The 12,347-nt window shown below is 41.5% G+C and overlaps 2 protein-coding genes across 4 annotated transcripts; one reads left to right on the forward strand and one right to left on the reverse strand.

Moving 5' to 3' along the window:
• Positions 1 to 258: 258 nt before the first annotated feature.
• On the reverse strand, positions 259 to 5,284 carry LOC128760538 (transcriptional regulator QRICH1-like). Of its 3 annotated transcripts, none has more exons than XM_053868013.1 (12): positions 5,168 to 5,284; positions 4,099 to 4,352; positions 3,947 to 4,021; positions 3,633 to 3,716; positions 2,476 to 3,546; positions 2,058 to 2,214; positions 1,825 to 1,979; positions 1,636 to 1,750; positions 1,437 to 1,545; positions 1,201 to 1,352; positions 873 to 963; positions 259 to 799 (listed from the first exon to the last, which is right to left on the reverse strand). In XM_053868013.1, exons 2-12 carry the CDS (start codon positions 4,345 to 4,347, stop codon positions 613 to 615), a joined length of 2,445 nt encoding a protein of 814 aa, XP_053723988.1. In that variant the 5' UTR covers positions 4,348 to 4,352; positions 5,168 to 5,284; the 3' UTR covers positions 259 to 612. The 3 variants fall into 3 exon arrangements, with proteins under 3 accessions (XP_053723988.1, XP_053723987.1, XP_053723989.1); XM_053868012.1 differs by lacking the exon at positions 5,168 to 5,284 and adding an exon at positions 4,906 to 5,137; XM_053868014.1 differs by lacking the exon at positions 5,168 to 5,284 and adding an exon at positions 4,737 to 4,892.
• Positions 4,516 to 10,651, forward strand: LOC128760541 (uncharacterized). Its single transcript, XM_053868017.1, has 4 exons — positions 4,516 to 4,536; positions 6,883 to 6,990; positions 7,162 to 7,604; positions 8,385 to 10,651. The coding sequence occupies exons 2-4, from the start codon at positions 6,941 to 6,943 to the stop codon at positions 9,977 to 9,979; spliced, it is 2,088 nt and encodes a 695-aa protein (XP_053723992.1). The 5' UTR covers positions 4,516 to 4,536; positions 6,883 to 6,940; the 3' UTR covers positions 9,980 to 10,651.
• The last annotated feature ends 1,696 nt before the right edge of the window (positions 10,652 to 12,347 follow it).

Consider the following 12,347-nt stretch of genomic DNA (forward strand, 5'->3'; position numbering starts at 1 on the left):
ACTTAAAGTTTGCTGCTTATACTGAGGTGAAAACAGCCAAGAGGCTGATGAATCAAACCAATCCTGAATCACCTGCCATTGTTCACCTCAGACTGCCGTTCAAACACAAAACCCTGCTGATCACAGCCTCCTGTCTCAACAATACAATAACACCACCTGCTCCTGTTGATACCACAGTCGATGTGCATCACTGTAAAAGCGTGTGACTGAAACACTGAACGTGGCGATGTCACATTCACCATAAAAAAGCAATATGTGTCATACTGGAATATGTTTTAATCAGAGAATCATGACATTAAGATGATCTAATTTCAGTTAACAGGGTCATTCAAGTGAGACAATCACCATCTTTGCTCCAGTCCTCTTGCTGTGAAAACAATTTGCAATGCTTGATATAGCAAAAACAAAAGCTTACAATTCTTGCCAACAGATGTACCAACTGGAAACCCAAATTGAAAAAAAACGCCTCGGACAGGTCTCAAACGTCCGTGATTTGCTCCTGTCAGAGAGGCGGCGCTCTATCAAGCGTACAGTCTGATTTGAGAAAAACAGTTTCTTGACTGCCGAGTCAACACTGAGAGGATTATCATCGTCTTCCGTTGGTCCCGACCATCACTTGAGAACATGCTCAGAATTTATGATGTCCTGGATCTCCCGGACCACGATGATGCGGGACAGCATCTGCTCCACTTGCTGACTGGTAAGAGGCATCGGTGAGTACCACATGGGGCTGTTGGGTGCCACGACGTGCTCCGGCGTCATGTAGAAGGCGTCGCTGCGTCCTTTCACACTTTGTGGACTGAAGTGGAAGATGAAAACCTTTGATTAGCCACTGAAAGAGAACCACGTCACAGACATCTTCTTTTACTCACCACTTGAATAGATAGAAGTCATAAAGTTTAATGGGACAACGAAGAGGATTCTCTGGGTCCTCGATCTGTTCATCAAACATGTCATCTGGAACTATAATATCACAGAGAGTCGATGAGAACATGGAGTCTCAACTGTCACCACAGGATACGGCAATACAAAACAGAATTAGCTGGAAACGCTTGCATTAGCGCCCATATTCTACATTCCATTTGTCGATTCACTGGAAATAGATACGATAGCAACAACAGAATAATTGTATAAACGCGTTTAAAAAAAAAAAAAAAGGAGAAACAGACATGTAAGCAATATATCAAATATAGTGGGCACCTTTCTGTCCAACACTGTGTGAACTTTGACCTTTCAGGAGGCGGATGCTGGTCGCTTTGTCCTTGGGATTTGTAGGGTTCTTCCTTGTGTGTCTTAAGACTTTAGAGAATGCTACTTTGAGGTGCTCTTCAGGTGTCGTAAGATGGAAATATCTGCGACATAAAAAAAAAAAAAAAAATTTAGATTCAAATATCCCGGTCCATTTCATTTCTGGAGGAGGTCACTGTGAAACTCACTTAGTGTTGAAATACATCAGAGTCGTGAGCAGCGTTCCTGGCGAGTGTGCACCAAGCTGTTTACACTCCCACAGCATCTCCTCTGTCACATGGCTGGGAATGATGTAACCTAACAAGAGCAACCACAACTCTGCTTCATCTCATTCTACACCCACGCACGCTCCTAAACACAGCTCAAAGCAACTTGGCTCTCTCTTACCCATGGGGTGAACACTTGGCTTCCAACCATCGAGGATTTTGTGTAAAGACTCACAGAAGCGGGTGTAGTACGGATCACAGAAAATATCATCCACACGTCCATTTTCCGCAAGATACTTAAACACAAAACAAAACAAAGCTTTACAAGGCCTTGCTGGTCCAGCAAGGTCCTATCTGACGCAATACACACCTTTTGAATGCATAAGAAAACATAAAACAGGACATCTGGGGCAAACGTTTCTTGATCGGATCCCTTTGCTTCGCTGGTCATCAGGGAAAGTCCGAGGTTCAACTCTGCAACGGCACTAGACACCAGATCTTCCTGGAAACGAAGGGGTTGGCGACCTACATGAAGAGAACAAGTCTATTTTCAAAGAGCAGCATGAGGCTGATGACTACCAGCAATATTGAAAGGGGACTTACGTCCAATGGGAGCAAACTTTATTTTCTCCTGCTTGCTCAGTTCTGTGTTTTTCCGTTTCACCCAAAGACGCCAGACCTCCAGACCCTCCTCTGGTTTAAGACAAACCGGCACCAAAATTTCTGAAGTTTGTCCTCCATTAGCATCTGACTCCTGTCCCTGCAGACGATCAATTCAGAATTCATTGTTTTTCAGTAACACTACTATTATGTGTGACAAAATATTCACCACGATTCACCAGTGCTATCATAGTGATAGAGCCCTTATAAAAACAATTATTTTATTCTTATTTTAAACAAACCTTTCATTTCACTGTGCCATATGTCTATAGCACACATTTAGTAGACCAAGACATTCACAAGCACAATCTATTGTTTCATATTTTACAACACTTTTTTACATAATAAAATGTGACCAAACCTGAAGGTGCAACTGCTGTTGTTCTCCATCCTCTCCTTGGCTGTGTTGTTGATTCGGATCCCATATTTGGACCGACTGAGTGGTGTTGTAGGTCCCTCCTACAGTCTGCACAGCCACAGGGATGTGAATATTCCCATTCATGAATTGGGCCGGGAACAGTGTCTGTACGATTTCTTCATGTGTCCCACTTTGCTCATTTGAAGACTTTGATGATGAATTCGAAGTCGTTTTCGTTTTACCGTTTGTAGTCGCAAGTTGTACTGTGCTATACGTGTCCTGTGGTATGGTAATGTGAGTTACTCCTTGCTGCTGAGGAGTTGAGTAAACAGGAATTGTCCAAGTCTCACCAGTGGGGCCTGTGATTGTTCCAGTAGTGCTGTACAATTGAGCACTATCAACAGTGAGAAGATCCGGTCGCAGAGACACATAACTTTGCTGCTGTCCCTGAGGAATGGCAAGAACTGTGGCTACTTGTTGGCCCTGGGGGACAGTGTAGGACACTGCAATGGGGCCATCGACCTTACGTTTCTTGGCTGGTTGTAGTACTGCAGAGACCGTGCCGCATCGCCTCTCTGCCTCCCTGTTGGAATCCTGCTGTAAAGAAGGAGACATAGCCTCTATGGTTTGGATGCGGATTTGTTGGCCACCTTGGAGTTGAATATGTTGCCCATCAGGTAGTTGAATCTGTTGACCATCTTGCAGTTGAATATGTTGGCCGCTTTGAAGTTGAATTTGTTGCCCTCCTTGTAGCTGAATCTGTTGTCCACCTTGCAGTTGAATCTGTTGGCCATCGTGTAACTGTATCTGTTGTCCGTCATGTAACTGAATCTGTTGTCCATCGTGCAACTGGATCTGTTGACCATCGTGGAGCTGAATCTGTTGGCCATCATGTAGTTGGATCTGCTGACCATCATGTAGCTGAATCTGCTGACCATCTGGAAGCTGGATCTGCTGGCCAGCTTCAAGCTGAATATGTTGGCCATCAGGCAGCTGAATCTGCTGGATTTGATGAGCACCAGTTAACTGAATTTGCTCTCCTCCAGATACTGCTGCAACCAGCTGTGCCTGAATCTGGAAGATAAGGACAAATTGGTGAACCTCGGCTACTAAACATGTTGGATTAAATTAAATGGGAGAAATTAAACATCACTCTAAACCTGCTGCTGCTGCTCCTCTGTGAGCTGAGTTGTTGTAATCCCCTGCAGATCTTGTTGAAGCACCTGCTGCTCCTGAATCTGGACCTACAATGGTGTGGAATGAAGGAACAATACCAATGACTGTATTCAAACACCATATTTTCTGGACTAGTTGTGGTTTTTCCAAAGTTTCACTGGACCTGCAACTTACAATTAGGAGTGACTTGTGTGTGCGTATATTAAGTATGCATAAATGTGCCAACATGCAAATGCACTGTAAATGCTAACTAAATGTTTCACGTTGCAAATGAATTTGCGCATTAGAGATCACACACCTGTACTTGAAGTTGTTGCTTTGATCCTTGATGCACCGGGAGTTGGGAGGAAACCTCAGATGTGGTCACTTGAACCTGGTGGAATGTAAATACAAAGGAATATATAGACGAGTCAACCCACTGCAAAGTTGATTAGTCTTCGCTGCTCTTACCGGGCAGGCCAGTTCCAGAAGAGAGCCAGCAACTTCTGTGCTGTCGGTGTAGACACAGTTGCCCTCTTGTTGCTGGTAGACCATTGCTGTAGTGGTTGCTGCTCCTCCTTGCTGACTAAACTCCTGCAAAACTTCTTGACCCTTGGCGAGAGAGTCCAGGAACTCTTTCATGCGGTGCTGGGGCACAGACCGGGCCTTCTGCCTCACGTAGTCGTCAAAGGACACCACACCACCTTCCTGGTCATTCATGGTCACTACATCAAAGAGGATAAAAACACACTTCAGTCACCGACCGTTTAAAGAGATGTGGCAGGGTCATTTAAGTAGCGAACGTAAGAGGAACCACACATCTTAGGACAGTCTTTATGGCTGTCTACATTCTTCTATTTTAATATACATTTCATTAACATCAGGGGCGTTTAACCGGACGCAAGTTAGGTATGTATGCCGTTTTTAAAAGTAGACTTGAATCTCTCAAATAAAATGATATTATGGCAACATGAAGTTGAGTGAGTGGGGAAGATGTTAAAGTGTTCAGGAACTAAAGTGACAGTGCACACACATTGGCTATGCTAGCTGCTAGCCACTTAGCATCGCTATGCTAACAAGACAACACAAGAAAAAAATCCGAATAAAACCTCATTTTAAATAGTACACATTTCCAACATCATCGTCAACACCTTTCCACAACACACGGAGGACGAGGTTAAAAATAACTGTTAATGATAAAGAACAAAGCGAAAGTCAATAGGCAGACATGCTACTGTTAGCATGTTAGCTCGGTGTCTGTGGATCCCATCATGCTACCTTAAATGAAACGAAATCCTCTCCTTTCCGCCAAGGCACGGTGTTTAAAACTAAAAAGCCGATAATCGTCCGCCAGCTACCGTCAGCATGCCAAGAAGCAGACTTCAGAGCAAGTCGGAGCAGTAAAAGCCCGCTAACAATGCTCCGATTAGTTTGCAATAAAATTAACTGCAGAGAGAAGGCGAGGTCTCTGACGTCTGTTTGTTTCAGGGTGAGCGCGAGCCTGTTCGGGCTCAACAAGCCTCCGCCGGCGACAACGCACCCAGTTACTGTCCCACCATAGATATTCGGATTGATGTGGAGCGTGTGCCGTATGATTACACGTCTGGACGCATCGTCAGCGATTGTTTTCCAGTATATTTTTAACAAAATGACGGAAGTATAGGCCTCGGATGAATCACAACAGGGTCAGCGCCCCCCCCCAACAGGAGTCGATATGGAAAATGTTCAGTGTATATATATATATGTTTTGTCCTGCCACAATATATATATATATATATATATATATATATATATATATATATATATATATATATATATATATATATATATATATATATATATATATATATATATATGTGTGTGTGTGTGTGTGTGTGTGTGTGTGTGTGTTAATGATTAATACATAATTTTAAAACTTCATTTTTTATTTCTTTTTTTTTTTTTTAAATATATAAAAACAGCAGCAAACGATCAACAGCCTTGTGTTTGCATTCCGTTCAAGAGCAATATAGTTGTATTGCAATCATTCAATTACATAACAGTTGATCTAAGACGGTTTTAATTGAACAGCGACTTTCCCACTGTGCGTGTAAACGAAGTGAAATAATGTCGTCAATTTCTGCTGTGACAATAGTAAGGATTCCTTCCAAAGCAAAGCATGTGCCTTTAACGGAGAGTAACTTCCCCAGTCATCCTTAAAGAGCCCGGCATGTGCTGGCGAGAGCCTCCCCTGCTCGCCCCACAACAAACTGCCTCTCGCCTCTCTTAAGGTGGACCGGCGGAGATGCAGTGTGCGCTCCGTCTGTTGCCACTGTTCACTGGACAATGAGGAGTTAAATCTCACACACTGCAGCCTCTACACTAGGGTTCACAAACCTTGGAGAGCTACAGTTCCTCTTGATGTACAGCTACAACACACAGGTATAATTGGATGACAATTTAAATTACATTATTCTGTAGGTATTCGCATAAATGTATCAAAACAGCAAGTAAATATTTCTGTAGTTCAACCAAAGCATTGTGGAAAAAACTATTTTGCCAAGTATGTTCACCTTGAAAAAATAAATTGTCCTCAGAAGAAAAGCCAAGATTTTTCCATGCTTTCCTATCTTTATTGAGCTGTTGAAAAAAACAAAACAAAAACAATAACAAACTATTGTAACTGCATTCTTGAATAAGAATCACTATGTACCAATGTATTCATAGCCAACACTAAAAATTCTTCATTAACCATTTATGTTATTTGAAAGCGCTTGTTATGATTATCACGTAATTGTCTTCAGAGTTCAAGTGATCTTCTCCATTTCCAGTGACATTTCTCCTTAATGTATCTTACCTTTTTTAAAGCTAATATTTACCAATCAACATTTCCATTGAGCAGTAAATCTTAATTTGAGGTGTCAGGTTAAGTTGGCGGAGCAAACTACTTCATGTGACTTTTCTGCTGCTCTAAGAATCTTAATGTAATCCATTTGAGAGGGATTTACCAGAACACAACTGTCGAGGAGAGTGATGCGCCAAAACTGCACACTCATTAGTTCATTTTTTAACATTTTAAATTGAGTTCTAGTTTGCTGTCTACTCTGGCATAACCATTTTTTTTACAGCTTGTATTTAGTTGTCGCTGCTATGGTACGGTCATTAAATACGATATCATGATGGCCGACAGCCAGCTAGCCAGCCGGTGCCTCAGGAATAAGACTCCAGCTTTAAGACCTGCTGGCTAAGAACTTATTTGGGGTTCCAATGTGTTAGAAACTCAGTGTAAACCTCAGCGGCATGCAATGGGCAGATCGTATAAGAGCTCAGACTGATGAAAGGACGACAGATGCAACAGACTGGTGGCAACAGGAGGAATTCAAGGTATTTCATATTATTTCTTCCTATTTGTATCATTGCATCAATGCAATGTTGCTTCAGCACTTGAATTTAAGATTGGAGTGACCTCTAAAAACACATTCAATTTCAATGTTTATTAGGCGTTTCAGAAAGTCTTTTGAATATTGTGTTTTCTTTGTTTTCCTTTCAATTCAGGTCAGGTGTGAAAATGGGGTCCTTGTCTTGCTTCATCCTAATTTCCCTGTCTCTGTCATCTCTTGGGAGCTGTGGACAAACAGTCGACAACTCACAATCCATCTTGCCCCGTCAGGCCATTCTCTTCCCAGATAGCCCAGATAGTGTGTCTGCTGAGGGAAGTGGGCAAAATCATGATGATTTTACAAAACACCAGACACCATTCAGCCACTTTCCACAAAAGCTTCGGCAAGACAAAATCCCAGAAGCTATTCCTTCCACTTCCTCCTCCTTAGAAACAAAGGTGGGAGTAAAGAATCAGACGTCTGATGCAGGGCAGGTTCATTCCAGCGACCAGGTTATCACAGCAGATCTTCATGAGGGTGCCCTTGTTGAAGACAGTCTCATTGCAAGAGGGGAGCAGCTGAAACACTCGAGCGTGGCGAACGACCATGATCTTACTGGTACGTGCATTCCTGGCTCGCTATGTTTTACTTGGTTAAATATCACTATTATATTTCAGGATATGTTAATGTGTCTTGTCGTGTTTGGATCATGTATATTGAATCTTTAAGGGTTTATTTTTTCTCCTTATATTGCAACAATGCATGCTCACTCACATATGTGACACTAAAATCTATTTGACCACTAGTCATTCTACTTTAGGTGTTTCCCTGAATTTTTTATGTTTCATGTTAGCCTCTTCACTAGCTATTTAATTTTAAAATAAGATAATTAATTGATTGTGATTAGGCTGGTCAATAGATAAAATATTTTAATCTCAATTAATCGCACTAGATTAATGGCATATTACTGACACATTATGTATCTGTTCTGTATGTAACTTAAAAGAAAACTGAATCAACACCAGAGTGGCCAATGATGCTTACAATGTAGCATGTTTTGGAACCTTTTCAGCCCCTCTGAGGTCCCAGTAAACATGTTCTTGACAGTATCTGTTTTGCTAAGTTGTTGTAGTAAATAAATGTTTGCAAGAGGAAAGCATTATTGGCCACTCTAGTGTTGATAAAGTCTTTCTTAAAGCTACATTCACTTGCCATTAATCACATGTTAACTCATATTAATGGAGATTAAAATTTTAATCTATTGGTTTCCCTAGTCACAATAGTATCTACATTTTAGCCATATAATTATAACGTTGGTACAAAGAGCTACTAACATTTCAGAAAGTGCCCTATATTGAAGGTACGATCATTCACACTTTTTGTCTTTTTCCCCTTTAGGTATGGAAACATATGTGTTTTCCTCAATGGCAGAGAAAGATGTATCAGAACACCTCTGCTTCTTTGGCACTAGACCTTGCATTATTCCAAAGAACGTAAATGGCACTAGCCTTCTCTGGAACGACATGCGGCGGACGCTCGCATTTGCCTGGGAGCTGCATGTTTTCGGATCAGCTGGCCTCTTCATATTGATGGTAGTCTTGGCAGCCTTTGGAATGGCTGGAGCATGCACTCTAACCTCTCCGCTTCACGGTGATCTAATCCTGCCCAACAGTCTGCTGATCGTGAGTGGTTCTCTCCGTGCTGTCCTCCTCCTACTTGATCCTTATGGGACTCGTCAAATCGTGTCTCACGCCACTCTGGCAGCTTTGCATAACGTCCCGATGCAGCTTCTTCTGTGGACACAGGTTTCGCTCCCACTGATCACACTCCGAGGGTTAAAGATGTTACCTTTCCCAAGGAAGCTGATGCACCCATGCGTGTTAGGAGGACTGGCCATTTTACATACTAGCCTTCTGGTTGTCGCAGACCTGTGTCCACTATTTAGCTTCCCTGAGCTCCCTATTGTCCTTCAGACTCTGTCGTTCAGTTGGGGTCTCCTATTCTGCGTCGGGATTCTTGTGAAAACGCTCCTCTACAAAAAAGTCCATCGTGGGTCATCTGCTGCACAGTGTGGTGTTGCTCAGAGAATTGCAAGGAGGGCCCAACAGGTAACCGTAGTTTGTGCATTCTTTGGGACTCTCTGCTGCTGCCTACAGATATTTAGCCTGCTCTGGCTCTATGGTCTGTTGGGTAACTGGAGACGCTTTGGTTGGGGTTGGTGGCTCTGCCAATTTTGGGCGAGAATACTTGAAATATCTTGGGGGTTCTCCTTGCTCATTTTGGGATCGTGGATCTTCTGGTCACCCATTAGTTGTCATAAGAAAGTAAACAACGGGAAAGATAAATCTGGGGGTTTGAAGAGTGAGAAGAAGATGCTGTGGGATGGAATCGTGTCGTTTATACAAGGGATGCCTTTTAAAAAAACACCAGAAAGCTGGTTACACCTCATTCCAAATAACTGGGCAAAGTACAATCCATCGGAAGTCAGCAACATAACGTCTCCATATGATAATCAACCTTCAACTAATGCGTCCGATTGCAAAGCCGCCCATGTTGGATGTTACGACTCTCAGGAGGCCAGTTTGTGGCAAAAGCTAAACGAGCGTGAATGCATTCTGTCGCTAATAGAATTTGAAATGAGGCCACCTTCCCCGATTAACCTGCGGCGAAGCATTGACAACGCTCTGAGTCCCAGACACCTCATACCTGGAGGACTCTTCACCCCTCCTCCTCCAGCCTGGAGTCACACACTGGGACAAGACACCAGTGAGCAGGAAACAAGAATATTGCCTCAAGCCTATGCTGGATTCGGCTGGATACTGGAAACAGAATCCACTCCGGTGTCTCCCGACCACTTCGGGACTCGGAACGCTTCGGCTGATCACAGTTTCATTTCTGAATCAAATCACAGTCAGAGGGATAATTTAAATTCAAGATACTCTGCAGGGATGTATCAGCGTGAGTGGTCAGATGATGATGTCACAGACCTTTGATCGCAAACTAAACATTTTTTATTTAGAAATGTCACGTCATAAGGGAGAAAATGCAAACATTTTAGAATGTTACTGCCCAACTGAATATGTAACTTTGTATCTTATCATTCAAAGAAGTGTGAGGCTGTTGTGAACTCTGGACCAGATACTTATGTCTAACTCAAATAGTGCCTAATAGCTAGTCATTTCATTGCACCCTTCTGTTACTGGAAACACCTATTTTTATTCAGTTGTCGATGGATTATTCGAGCTAGTGCGTTAGTATGAGGCGAAGCAAATGAAAAGGAGAGATGGTAAATGAGAACAGATGGAGGAAGGCGGAGGGATATAGAGAACAGATACACAGATTAGAGAAAGTTAGCGGCAGATGTTGGCGAGTGATCCAGCCATCAGCTCAGCAGGTGGGAAGCTCTGCTGTCTGAGAAAGGTGATCTGGAGGGCAGTAGTGCACAGCTTGAGTCCTTTAAAGCTACAGATGTTATGGCGAGTCTTTTGAGGAATTGACTGAGAAAGTCAGACTTTCAGCATTGGGGTTAAAAATAATGAATAAATAGTGAAAATGTAAAAAGTTTAGTATTATAATAATAATTGTAACATAGTTGCCTGAATGATTATATTTCACTACTTTTGTTCTCTGTGTATGCTAAATAAACTGCTTCAATAAAAGGCACTTTCCGACCAAAAGACTGCTGTATTTGTATGAAGCTTTTTTTTTTTATTCTGCAGACCAGCTACAGCATGATCCTAGCAACTTTTGGTTAGAATGTCTCGCTGATCATTCTTGAGTGTTACTAACTCCCACTCAGCCCAAGGTCACAACAGAAAAGATACTAAACAACACTTGTGTTGTGTGTGCCGCATGAATTACTGGCAAAAATAATTTGTGGCAAAAATCATTGACATTTAAAGAAAAAAATCCTGAAAACATTTTGTCATATTTAAAACTTTAAAACCGTTTCTCTGATTTTAAAATAATCTTAAAAAAAAAAATCAAAAACATTATTTTTACATTTATATAAATGTTCAGTATTCACATTATCATTCCAATTTATTTATTCCAATGTTGTTGTTTTTTGTTTTGTTTTTTTTTTGTTACCTAAACTATAAACGTTACTGTCTCTAATTCTGTGTTGCTGACTTTTTTTGCAGGCCAACCAAAACATTCACATTGTGTCATCCACATTTTTTAACATTCAAGGTAGGTCACATGAGGACAGATCAGTATGAGACCCTCCTATTTTTAGAAGAATATGTTGTGAGGGAAGATTATAAATGGACCAAAGAAACGGGAAGGGCGTGTGAGATTTGTAAGATTAGAGTTTCTTCTTATAGACAACCGCACATAACGTTGTCATGCATCACTTAAAATATTCTCTTGGTAGAGACCTGTCACCCTTGTGTCATTTGAAAGAAGCCTTGTGGCAGAAACCTCCTCTGTATTTGAAAGTTTGGATGTGATAAAATAAACTACAGTATCACTCTCTACAAATGATCAGTGTGAGTTGAAGAAGTGGTTCATTATCATGCTTTATTTCACACTGTATTTCATTCCCAGACAAAACAAATATTTCATAAAACACCTGAGAACAGTTTTACTTATACATCATTTCAGGCATGAAACATGATCCATCAATGATTCACAACACGTTGGTGTCTGCTGCTGTATTTGTACAGCGTTGTAGAATCTCATGGATGATAAGAGCCAGCTGATGGAGCCATCCGTGTATGCAGTGACATTCGCATGACTCTGAAGGTCAAAAAGACGAGGCACCTCATTTTTTCATGGACATCAGTGAGGCCAAGACTGATTAAATATTATTAGGATGATTTTTTTTTTTTGCTTTTTAACACCACTCATGATGGACCTCTCATTCCAGTGTCCCGGATGCCACCTTCTCTGTTCAGAGACCATGAAGAGACGTACACTTCTCTTTGCACATTTGTAAATTCCCCAAAAATGTTTTTTTTTCTTTTCAAATGTTCTTGAGTGATATTTCAAAATTATTTTAACAACATTGTTTGTGTTTGATCTCCCTCAACAAGGTCAGAACTATGTCCTCCCATTGTTCTTACGGGTGATCCCAATGACCATGACTGTTCTTTCAATAAAGCCTTCTGTTTCTGTTTATTCATGGGATTGTTGTAAATGTTGGTTACTGAACAGGAACTTAAAGTGAAAGGTAAGTGATTGATTGTCTCTCCAAAATTGCTTATTTTATTATTTTAAGGATGGGCACCATTTGATTTCAGTGTCTGGTAGATGGCTGTCCCTTTCAAGCCATCAGTAATAGCTGTGGAATAGCAGTGAAGATGCTTCCAGGCGGACTGACGCTAGAAGACCTAAAAGGTCAGACCACTTGCTTTCAAT

This window comes from Synchiropus splendidus, chromosome 6 (genome assembly GCF_027744825.2).
Source record: "Synchiropus splendidus isolate RoL2022-P1 chromosome 6, RoL_Sspl_1.0, whole genome shotgun sequence".
Taxonomy (NCBI): domain Eukaryota; kingdom Metazoa; phylum Chordata; class Actinopteri; order Syngnathiformes; family Callionymidae; genus Synchiropus; species Synchiropus splendidus.